At 44.2% G+C, this 12,573-nt stretch overlaps 1 protein-coding gene across 9 annotated transcripts in view; it reads right to left on the bottom strand.

The window, feature by feature from the left end:
• The window catches only part of PHKA2 (phosphorylase kinase regulatory subunit alpha 2), a 78,103-nt gene that overhangs the window by 46,054 nt on the left and 19,476 nt on the right, over nucleotides 1–12,573 (bottom strand). For 7 of the 9 annotated variants that reach the window (XM_081809083.1, XM_081809090.1, XM_081809088.1 and 4 more), the window contains 4 exons: nucleotides 6,819–6,977; nucleotides 3,971–4,018; nucleotides 2,884–3,052; nucleotides 615–697 (listed from right to left, as the gene is read on the bottom strand). In XM_081809083.1, coding sequence (XP_081665209.1) covers nucleotides 615–697; nucleotides 2,884–3,052; nucleotides 3,971–4,018; nucleotides 6,819–6,977 — 459 coding nt within the window. Of the gene's footprint in view, nucleotides 1–614; nucleotides 698–2,883; nucleotides 3,091–3,970; nucleotides 4,019–6,818; nucleotides 6,978–12,573 lie in introns of those variants that run through there. The other 2 variants (XM_081809089.1, XM_081809091.1) reach the window with 2 other exon arrangements.

The following is a 12,573-nucleotide window of genomic DNA, read 5'->3' as shown; positions in this document are numbered from 1 at the left end:
GGCCCCTCTGCCTGTGGGCTGCCTGGGGTGATCCACACGGCTCTGCAGCTCCTACTGACAAGCTGCTGCTGCTGCTGCCCTTCACCCGGATTCCGGCCGGCCTGTGTGCCGGCTACAGGACACGTTAGGGTCTTATTTCAAATAAGCATAGGGGCACCTGGGTGGCTCCATCGGTTAGGCGGCTGCCTTCGGCTCAGGTCGTGATCCCAGGGTCCTGGGATCGAGCCCCGCATCAGGCTCCCTGCTCAGCAGGGAGTCCGCTTCTCCCTCTGCCTGCCGCTCCCCTTGCTTGTGCTCTCTCTCTCTCTCACAAATAAATAAAAATCTTTAAAAAAAAATTAAAAAAATAAGCACAAAGGAGTCAAACAGAGCATGTGGTGCATTCCAAAAACATCAACTCCTCAACTGGGTCCCAGGACAAAAATGTGTACTTTGTGTGCAGAGGTGACAATCTTAGAGCTCGAATCTTGCTAACTTTCTGATCAGCCCCAAACAGCCTGGCCCTCCAAGACCTGTATGATTTTTATTCTTTTGAACTGGGACACCTGAAAAACTACCAGGGTTGATACTTACAGTGACTTTATACCTGAAAAACTACCAGGGTTGATACTTACAGCGACTTTATATGCGGCTTCTATGTAAAAAACAAGATTCTGGATGAAGGCCACCTCATCAAGGGTAAAAATAATACGTAAACCTAGTAAAGAGAAACAAACAGTGAAGTTACAGAGTTATGTTGTGAGGAGAGGTGTGTGTGCTGCCACTCCCAAATTACAAATATCATACTAGGAAAGAAATTCTTGTACTCCCATTTTTTGTTTTCCCCCATTTTCATTTTTCTTACTAGGCATCAAAAATTAAATCTGAAGTAAACTGAAGCAGCTAATGTCTAATCTCAGAAAGAGAAAGGAAGGAAGGAATGCGGGTGTGCCTACGGATAGAAAAGGCTGAAAGAGGTGTGGGGCCTTCTGCTAGTGTTGGATTTGCGCAAAGAAGTTTCCAACAAAGCACAAATTTTAGCCCAGAGCAACCAGACACTGTTCTTATCCTTGAGTGAGCCAAAGGGTGGGTACCTTTCCCCTGTGGCAGATAGGTAAAATAGAGCCCCCAACTTCAAGAGACAGCCCTTGACCTTGTGGGATGGCGAGCTCCCCAGACTTCCCCAGGGAGCGGCATTGACTAGCTGAAGTAGGTGGTGATCAAGAGAGCTGGATTTTTTGGGGGCGCTTGGGTGGCTCTGACGGTTAAGTGTCTGCCTTCGGCTCAGGTCATGATCCCAGGGTCCTGGGATCGAGTCCCGCATCAGGCTCCCTGCTAGGCGGGAAGCCTGCTTCTCCCTCTGCCTCTGCCTCTCTCTCTCTGACTCTCATGAATAAATAAATAAAACTTAAAAAAAAAAAAGAGAGAGCTGGATTTTTGCTTGGGCCCTCGAATGTTTAGGTGATTATGGCAAATATACATATTTTGAAAAGTATGGATTTTTTAAGCTGATAGGGGTATGGTAAGATATGAACTCTTACATCAATAGGGGGAGTTTAACTAGTAAACTGTTCTGAAAACAATTTGGTAATATATATAAATAGCCTCTGAAGTCTATCCAACAGAAGGAAGCAAGTAGCGATGGGGTCAAAGTTGGTATTGTGGGGCACCTAGGTGGCTCAGTCAGTTAAGCAGCCGACTCTAGATCTCAGCTTGGGACATGACCTCAGGGTCTCGGGGTCGAGCCCCGCATCGGGCTCCATGCTCAGCAGGGAGTCTGCTTGAGGATTCTCTCTCCCTCTCCCTCTGCCCCGCACCCCCCACCTCTCGCTCTCAAATAAATAAATCTTTAAAAAAAAAAAAAAAAGTTGGATTGCAACATCAGTTACACTAGGAGAAAAAAAGGAATAAAGGAAGAGTCTGATTATGGCATATTCATTGATAAAATCGCTAAAATTATATTTATGAAGAGCTTGTAAGATCATGGGGAAAATGCTTAAGTTATAATTCTATATAATAATGACTACTATTTATGAAAATATGACCCTAAATTGGAAAAAAAAAAAAAAAAAGACTTAGAGGAGACACATCCAAATGAAAATTGGCAGTGGAATTTTTTTCTTTGTATTTTGTTCTATTTTCCAAACTATTTACAATGAGCTCATCTTAATTTTCATAACCAAAAAGTATTTTTTATAAATGCCTGGCTTATTCACAAAGCTATAACAATATTATTTACTGATTTCTGCTATCTTTAGAGTTTCACATTTGCAGACTGAAATTCATGGGAAGCCTCTAACTCAGAAGGTCAGTTTACTGGACTGGGGATAAGAACACTGAGACACAGCAGCTAAATGACCTAACCCCCGGGGGCCGTCGCAGCAGACTGTGTCATCCGAGAGACCATTTGTTAGCAGAAACACGCTGCAGTCTGGAGCTCAGGAGGCCTGGTGTCCCAAGCTGCCATGGAAGCCAACAGCTTGGGCTGAGGAACAATGCTCACAGTCAGGGAGTTTTTGGCCCACTCCCAGCATGGAGGCTATGGACTGACTGACCACTCTGGGCAGACTGCCGAGTTCTAGAAATTATGTTGTTTGAATATAATTCAGGTGAATGAGGGTGTGTCTAGAAGAGGGATGTGAGAGGAAGAGGTGAAGGGGCCAAGCCAGCTTTGGGATCAACCAGAGAGATGCTACCAGAGCTGGCTCGACAGCCCTTTGTCCTATACGTCCTCAGAAGGCTGGCTGTTGGCAGGTCACTGAGTCAATGTACGTGGTATTATAAACATGCATGCTTTTTCTTTACAGAAATAACTTATTTGGAATTTGGATCAATGCCTGCCCCTCCCTGCTCCCTTCTGGATTGCCACTCCCTGTACAATGGGCTCCAAGGGCCCTGGCTCACCAGAGGCAGTCATCTGGGCCAGGAACAGGAGGAAGAGGGAGGTGGCATCCACCTGGAGGTGGCCCCACTGGTCGTCGCCCACCACAGTGCTGCAGGTGGCCGTGTTGTACTTGGCGTGCAAGCTGTCTTTGGTACTCTGAGTGTGCTTGAACTTCTCCACTTTATCCACCTGCGGGAGAGAGCAAGCCGGCTCCACACGGTTAAGGGCTTCACAGCCAGCAGAGGCCACACCCAGGGTCAATCTCTTGCTCTTAGACCTCTTAGCCGCTACGTCTGGGAGCCAGAGAGATGGAAGGCGGCACCACACGGAGGGGCTGTGTGGGGGATTCTCCCTGTCCACACCAGATGTGGCCCAGCCCAGGGGGATTTTAACAAGCTCTACAGGGCGACGGGTCAAGCCAAAGGGTTTTCCTTGTGTGCATATGCCCAGCCGGAGCTGTGACGCATGGTAGGCGCTCAGCGAGAGAGAGAGGGAAGAAAGAGGACCTGTTTAAACTTCAGCTTCTTGTTTCCTTATGTCAAAAGGAAAAGAGGAACTAGGGCTTTGAAGAGTAACCAGGCACATGCTGCTGAAGGGTGGGGACAGTATCATTCATTTTGGAACCTGTGCAGATCCCATAATGAGGTTCTATGCATAGTACGAGCTCAATGAATTATTTTATTTACCCCCCCCCCACTGAAATGCCAGTAGACAGTACTGTCAAGTCTTAAACACTCAAGCATTTCAACTCAAATGAAAAGAAACCCCTCTATATATATAAACTCAACAGAAGAAACAATACTACATGGCTGTCCGAGAGTGGCTTTTAAAAACAATGATTTCATCCCCGTTTAAAAAAAGGGCATGCTCTCCTTCTACACAAGTAACTCTTCAAAAGAGATTGTGAGAAACAGGGTCCTTTGAGTCTGTGGTTCTATAGTATGATAAGATTACTGAAGATAATTGAAAGGACAAAGTAAGCCAAGTATTTTCAATTTCTCTTCCACTTGAGAAGCTCAAAACGCTTTAGGAATGTTAGCTGTCACCATGAAAGTGACAAAATGCCACTCAGATGACCTGAAAACACTTTTGTCTTTTTCTGCCTACCTGTCTCATCATGCACTGGAGAAGACCCCGCATCAGTTTCACCACGTTCTGTGGAAAGAAAGTGGGATCAGTGACAAGGCCAGCTTCCCTGCTCCTTGAAAACCACCTCCTCACCACATGGCCCGTAAGCCAGGGCTGCCCACAGACCTCCCTGAGAAGGCACAGCCTGAGCATATACAAGCATTCTGACTATTGAGATTATCGCCACGCCATCACAAAGAAAGAAAATCTTGATACAGTAATTTATCTCAAATAAAGGGCTTGGACCAGATGGCACCTTCAGTTCTAAAATCCAGTGACTCCTCACTGGTATTTTAGCAAGACAATTTTTATAAGCCTAGTACTCTGAGGATTAATTTTGATGTCACAATTCTTTCTTTCTTTTTTTTTTTTGTTATGCCAAAGATGAATTAAGTTCGCCATGCTTGCCCCAAAGGAATGCTACTTCGCCGAAAGAGCCATTTGTGACACCATCACAGGGCTATTGAGTAAAGTTCTTACAAAATGCAAGTAGCTGCCAAGGTTTCTTAATAGTATGTATTGCAACCAACTATTATCCTTATGAATAATAACAATAGTACTATGATAATCAGACCTTCTGTCCAGGCACTGTACGAAACCCTTGACCTGGATTGGATTCTAATTCTTGCAACAACCTTATGAGGCACATGTTATTATTAGCCTACTTTATAGATAAGAAACCTGAGGCTGAGAGAGATGAGGCAACATTGCTAAAGTCTCCCCGCGGGCAGGGGGTGGAGCAAGGACAGAGCCCACACCCAGGGATCTGACTCCAGAGTTTGAGCTCTTAGTCAATACGTTATATTGCCTCCCACTTCCTCTGAAATTCAGACCCATCAAAAGACTGGTCTTAATCCATCCTATTAAAAACCATATAAAACTAATTCACAAGTGGCTACAGAATGGGATATTCTGTGGGTCGAAGTAGCCCGGCTGAAAGAAGGACCATTGTCTTGTAGAATGTACATGGTCTGCAGGGGAAGAATAGAGTGAAAGGCCATGAAAGTTAATTACCAGAGAAAAATCTGCAATGAATCATCCTTCAGATCCTTCTGCCTCTAAAATCCTAGGATTCTAGAATACAATCTCACTTTAGGACATAAACTCTTTTGAGGCAGAAAATGTAACCTCATAATAAGGTATAACTAACATTTCCTACAGTCTACAGCACAAATATTTGTCCACTGACTTCCCCTCAAACAAAGTTATTTTCCATTATGAAGAAGCACGGTGCTTCCCAACTGGGGGTGACTTCCCATCCCCTAGGGGTGGAGGAACATCTGGAAATGTGGGGCTGGAGGCATTTTTATTGTCACCATGATGAAGGTGGGGCTTACCGGCATTCAGTGAGTAGGGCCCAGGGAGCCTAAGGGTCCTGCGATGCGCGTGACAGTCTCACGCAATGAATAACTGTACACCCCAAAGGCAATGGCAGCCCTACGGAGGATCACGGGAAGATCCTGTGTTGTCCTCCATAATCAAGGGAAAGGTCTCTCTTTAGTTATTAACCACACTCAACACAACAGTGTGGCCTGTTCGTGCCTCACTACTGTCAGTCATAGCGCAGCACATCTAGTCGACTGTAGCCTGCGTCAGAAAACGCTGACAGAGCTGAGGTACGGGGTGTGTGCAGGCACACGTGTGTGTAGCCAGGCAAGCTTTACTTCGATTTTGTCTCAAAGGGGGATGGGAAGTTTGATGAACATCCACATTAAATTATTATACTGCTAAAGAATGAGTCACTTACGTAATAACCATCCAACTTCTTGGAGGAGCGTGCAGTGCTTGCTGTAGGCATATTTTAAAACGACCTCTTGCCTTACCTCCAAGACTTGGTGATTTTATCACCTTACACTCAGCGTGTCTCGTCAAATCCAAACTGTCCTTCCCTTGCTCCCACAGACCGGCTTCCTCTGCTAGTTTCGCTATGGCCATCAAGGCTGTCTGTCACTCCTGCCCACTTTGGTTGCTGTAACACACTGATTGGGCTATAAGAACTCTCCCTGAACCTGATAATCCACTGGCTGGGAGAGCCAGTAAGGAACATACGAATCAAACATAAATCCCAAAGGCTCTCATGCTAAGAGAACTACGCTGTTCTTTGCCAATGCTCCCTACTTCAACGTTATCACTCAAAATACTCTGAAAATACCTCCTGTGCTCAAGGGCAGATTATTTTCTTACATACTCAATGATGGCCAATCTTTGCTTCGCTGACTGTGTTGGTTTCTGAATTTGGAAATCAATAAAAAGACTTCATTGTGCCATACGGTAACATAGGCATGAATACTGGACAACACCAATGTGATTCAAAATGAAAGGGTGACTGACTATAAATTCATAAGACTGCTTTGGAATGGTTCAGACTAAAAAGGAATTTCTAAGGGAAATACCAAAAATGTTTTAAGAAATAGCAATACTGTTTGGATAAATACCCTTTCAACCTGACTACTTCAGACTATTACACTTCGGAATGTATATTTCTGGTGTGCTGACTCTTTAAAAACAATCGATTAGTTTATAATGACATTTTGTATATAAGTATATATAAAATTGACAGAGCATGTGTGAGAGAAATGTAGCTAGTCAGAAATTTGGATGCTTTCTTTTCCTTTTCAGAATAGTGTGATTTGGGTTGTTTTTTTAAGGAGGGAAAAAAAGCTCAAAGAGAACGATCAAGGAGACCACCTAAGCACCTCCCTAAAATACTCTATAGCAGAAATGGAGGCGATGCCTACACCAAACTGTTCTGCACAGCTGCTTCCAGGCTTCTCAGTTTAAGGAAAAGGCGCTGAGCAGCCAAGACATGGCTGCCAGTCAACATTACCTGCTCCAACTCGTAGGCTTTGGCCTTGTCCTCATCACGGTCAGCATTCTTGCGGTAGGCCATGCCCAGGCCCCACACGGCCAGAATGCTGTAGATGTTATCCCGCACCCAGGCATCCTTCTGCTCGTGACTGGCCGACAGCAGCCCTGTGACGGGATTCTATTAGAGAAGAAACACAAAATGACTCAGTACAACCCTCACCCAGCTCTTGACAAATGAATGCTCACCCTTAGGGGGCACAAGGAGGGCTGGGGTGAAAAGTAGAAATCGGAGTTCTAGTCCCTGCTCTGCCCCCAACAGCATTTCTGGGCTTTGGTTTCTTCATCTGTATAAAGGAAATATTAGACTAGAAAGTCTCTAAGGAACCTTCTAACTCTGATGTTCTTGTTCTTTTGCTTTCAAATCAGATCGTACTATTGTGACAAACAGAAGAAACAGCAAACAGAAAAAGCCTACAAGACTTTTACAAATCTGTGCACTGAAGGCTTTAGGTCTTCTTCTGCCTTCATGTTTCCACACCAGTTGGTGAAGCGCTGAACCTGGGAGCGAGAGACCCGGATCCAGGGTCCCACTCCACCAGTCTAGCTCTACGCGCCCAGGGAAGCTGCCTACCCTAACTGGGCCTCCACTGCCTTGTCTGTGATCCAGACACTTCATGTGCCTAAAAAGGAGGCACTAAGCAAGAGGACATCGGGGGTCCTATTTAGCTGTGATATTTAAAAGGGCAGCTGAGTCACTAAAAAGCCAGATCTTCACACCAAAAAAGTATACACAATATTCGTAACAGCATTATTCATAATAACTCCAAAGTGGAAACAACCCAAATGCCCATCAATTGATGAATGAACAAAATGTGGTCTGTACAGGGGCGCCTGGGTGGCTCAGTCGTTAAGCGTCCGCCTTCGGCTCAGGTCATGATCCCAGGGTCCTGGGATTGAGCCCCGCATGGGGCTCCCTGCTCGGTGGGAAGCCTGCTTCTCCCTCTCCCACGCCCCCTGCTTGTGTTCCTTCTCTCGCTGTGTCTCTCTCTGTCAAATAAATAAATAAAATCTTTAAAAAAAAAAAAATGTGGTCTATACAAACAACGAAGTATTATTCGGCAATAAAAAGGAAAGAAGTACTAATATATGCTACAGCACGCGTGAGCCTTGCAAACACTATGCTGAGTAAAAAAAGCTGGTCACAGAGGACCGCACATTGCATGATTCCATTTATAAGAAATGTCTGGAATAGGCAAACCTGTAGAGACAGAAAGTAGATTAGTGGTTGTCTAGGGCTGGGGTTGGGGGGAGGATGGGAGGAAGTGGGGAGTGAGTGACTGTTAACAGGTTTCTTCCTTTCTGGGGGTGATCTAATTGTTCCAAAATTGATTGTGTTGATGATGCACAACTCTGTGAATATATTAACAATCATTACATTGTTTACTTTAAATAGATGAATTATATAAGTAAATTATATCCCAGTAAAGCTATTTTTCTTAAAAGCCAGTGCTAATAAAATCTGTGCCTAGAAATAACATGGGTAAGGTAGAAAGAGAGTCACATAAAGATAAAGCCTTGTTGACTTTTCCTGGAAATACGCAAAGAAATATGTACCTAATAAAAAACATCTAATAAAATACAGAGCCTTGCCAGCTTAAACAAAATTAATCAAAAGCGTTCTTAATTATTCACAAGAAGGCTCATGAAAAAAGTTGGGTCCTTTCAAAGTGATACTGCCATGGATATTAGGTAAAAAAAACATTGGCATAGTTTCAAATGGTCCCACATAAGGCATTAAATATTTGACTTTCTCCTTTAACTAACCTATGCCCTCTTCAAAAACATCTAAAACTCAACTGATGCTGCCCTCGGGGGCAATAGCATTCTGTATTTTGACACTGTTCCATAGCCAAGAATTACAAATCAATCATTTTAAAGTCTAGAACTGAAGTCTAGAAATGACTGAGCGTCTTATTCCAACAGTGGACGACTGGTGTTTTTAAGAAAATCACTATGCACCAACAACTGGAACTGTTCTGAGGCCAGTTGACTAATCCCAGGACAGCAACTCATCAGGAGATCCAGGGAAAGAAATCAGCCCCTTCCTGGCGTACCCATCAACCGTGAGTCCACTGAGACAAACAACCTTCCAATGACACAGCAGTGACCGCTTACACATAGTGCCAAGTGTGGTTTGGATTATGAAATGTCACTGTCCTGTTAACTGAAAGTTACTTCTTTGATTCTTCAGTTCGGGCTTAACTGTTTAATTGGATTAGTTTATCCCCACCCAGAGCTAGAATGCCTGAACCCCTCGTTCCACTACAGAGACACAGTCTAGGTATTTTGGAGATCCCCACATTCACAACTCCATACCCAAACCATGTTAACTTGGCGTGCTACTGCACTCAGTGAAAGGAATACTTACTGTTATGGACTGAATGTTTGTGTGTCCCCATATTCATTTTATTTTATTTTTTATTTTTTTTAAGTAGGCTCCACGTGTGGAGCCCAGTGCGGGGCGTGAAGTCACAACTCTGAGATCAAGATCTGAGCTGAGATCAAGTGTCGGACACTTAAACAATTGAGCCACCAGGACACCCCTGTCTCCTCCATATTCATACGCTGAAATCTAATTCCCACTGTGATGCTATTTGAGGGTGGGGCCTTTGGGAGGCGATTAGGTCATGAGGGTAGAGCCCTCACAAAGGGGACCTAGTGTCCTTATATGAAGAGGTCAGAATGCTAGCTTGCTCTCTCTCTGCCCTGTGAGGTTGCAACAAGAAGCCGCCTGTCTACAACCGGGAAGAGGGCCCTCACCAGAACCTGGCCACGCTGGCCACCTGAGCTCGGACTTCCCAACCTCCAGAACTGTGAGAAATAAATCTCTGCTGTTTAAGCCCCTGGTCTGTGGTATTTGTTACGGCAGCCCTCGCTAAGACTTGCTTCTCTCTTAAAGTCTATAAAAAAGAATGTGTTGCGGCGCCTGGGTGGCTCAGTTGGTTAAGCGACTGCCTTCGGCTCAGGTCATGATCCTGGAGTCCCTGGATCGAGTCCCGCAACGGGCTCCCTGCTTGGCGGGGAGCCTGCTTCTCCCTCTGACCCTCCTCCCTCTCATGTGCTCTCTCTCAAATAAATAAATAAAATCTTTAAAAAAAAAAAAGAATGTGTTGTGCTGGAAGATGTGGGAGTTTCCATTTTGATGCAATTCAGAACAACTGAAAAGAGCACAGACTGGGAGACAGTCTGTCGCGATGGCTGGTCTGCTGTCCCTTCCTCTAAGGCCAAGCCAGTGGTTTTGCCTTTGCATGCTCCTCCCCCTGCCCAGGGGGCTTATCCTGCACCACTTGCACTCCCACTCACTGGATTCTGTGACCCAGCCAACAGGTACATCTCCTTAGAGCTCTACGGTCTTTTACTTGCATTAGCTATATAAGTGGAGGGGGAGCAAAAGGCCTTCGCAGCAGATGCAAATTTTACAAGCTAAACAGAAACAAGCAAACTGCAGACAGCAGGAGGCAAGTGGGTAGATCCATTCAGGCTAAGCCTGTGGCCTCAGATACGATCATTTTAACCATATGCTGCTTTCCAATCTTTTAAAAATATAATTTAATTCTATGGATACCCACACATAACCTTCAGTGTATCGTGTTTAAGAGCAAAGGTTCTGGAAACGGACTGCCTGTGTAAAAAGCTCTACCACCGTCCAGCTGACCTGGAGCAAATTACTTCCGTGTCTCCGTCTACCTAATGTGGATTAGAACAGTACCTAGACCTCATAGGGTTGTTTGTGAGGATTATAGGAGTAAATTCAAATCAAGCATTTTGGACTATGTCTAGCACAAATTAGTGCTCAGTAACTGCTAACTAGATATTATCAACCTATTTGAACAGATTTCATTCACATTACTTTTTCATATAATTATTTTAGGAAATCAGATGGAGACGGTGGTTAGGGGAAGAAACCTACAAGTTAGCTTAATGTAACCATCATTAATTTTGTTAGGGGAAAAAAAGCCTGAGGCCTTCTTTTATTTTTACAGTAAATACTGTTAGTTAATATATTTATTCCATTGTTATGTTTGAGACAAAAACCCTGGCAACTCTATACCCTCTCCACCCCCAGGTCTGGGAAAGGCAAAGGCCTGAATTTTGCTCATTCAAGTAAGTCTTCCCTTTCTGTTTATTCTGCTAAACTCTCTATGTACGTCACTTGAAAAAATAAATCTTAGTGACAAATCTCTGTAATAAGAAGCACCACTACCACTCTCCTGAGGTGACAGGTGGGGGGCCATGACGGAAGAGGATGGGGCCGATTGCAGACAATGGAGCTACCGGGAGAGCCATGAGGAGTCAATGGTAGTGGCCCAGTGCAGTCTTAGAGGAGATGGCACAGGCCTGAGCTAAAGGACTCAGCACCCCTGCTGCAAGGGAACTGGCAGTGACATCCTTAAACTCTAGAAGAGGCCTGAGACAGAGGAGCTCAACATAAATTGTGGCTCACTGAGGGCAAGGGGCCAAGAGCTGGGCATTTTGTCATTCAGGTTCAGTCATTTGTCAGCTGCGCTTACCTTCTCCACTACTTCTTCACTTCTAATTTAGAGAAAGTGCCCTTTTCGGCTCCTGTTTATGAGAGAAAGGCCTAGAATAAATTGGGCCCAGGGCTTGGTTTCTGTGCTGTGGTAACAAACACCACTAAAATCTTGGTGGCTTATATAACAAGGAACATTCATTTCTCCTCCACGCCTCGTGTCCATCCCTGGTCGGCTGTGCTTCTGCTCTGGGTTGTCCTTCCTCTAGGAACCGGGCTACTGGATCAGCCTATACCCACAACACTGCCCAGCTCGTGGCAAAGGAGAAGAAACACACAGTAAACCATGAGCTGCATCTTCAGGCTGCCAGCCAGAACTGACACGTTAATTCTTCTCCTATCTCATCCATGAAAGCAAGTCTCACTGCCATTTCTGAGTTCAACGATGTAGAGATGTGAAATCCTCCCCTAAGGATGAGAAGCGAATAATTGTGAAAAACTATTATGTGAACAATTATGCTGCTATGATGACCTTACCTGCTAGCCGTGGTAGGCTGGAATCCCCACCCTCACAGCCCACGCATAAGTGAATCTGAGGCGATCAGAGATTAATATGGTAATGAACCACTTGCATTCTGCTTTTTGGCTTATAAAAAGGTATTATATAAAATGAAATTCCTACTCTTTAGGATGGGGAAAAGGAAAAAGGAATTGAGATATCAGACAAAATAGACTTCACAGCAAAGAATATTATCAGGGATACAGAGAAATGTTATAAAAATGATAGGGTCAGCTCACCATCAAGACATAACAATCCTAAATGTGTCTGTACCTAATAAGAAGCTAAGGGATACATACATAGTGGCTAGAATAGAGAGTCTAAAAATAGATCCATACAGATACGACAAATTGATTTTTGATAAAAGTCTAAAAACAAACAGGGAAAGGATAGCCTTTAAAAAAAAAAAAAAAAAGATTTTACTTTTACATAATCTCTACTCCCAACATGGGGCTCAAACTTACAACCCTGAGTTCAAGAGTCACATGTTCTACTGACTGAGAGAGCCAGGTGCCCTGAAGGACAGCCTTTTCATAAATGGTGTTGGAACACAGAAGTACAAAAGGTAATAAGAGAATATTATGAAAAATTATATGCCAATAAATTGGGTAACCAAGAAGAAATTAATAAATTCCTTCAAACACAACTTTCCAAAACTGAATCACACAAATGGAAAGATACACC

This window comes from Leptonychotes weddellii, chromosome X (assembly GCF_054177405.1).
Source record: "Leptonychotes weddellii isolate Sample4059 chromosome X, ASM5417740v2, whole genome shotgun sequence".
Lineage (NCBI taxonomy): Eukaryota > Metazoa > Chordata > Mammalia > Carnivora > Phocidae > Leptonychotes > Leptonychotes weddellii.
The sequence above is the reverse complement of the archived record's forward strand: the minus strand, read 5'-3'. Positions and strand labels throughout refer to the sequence as shown.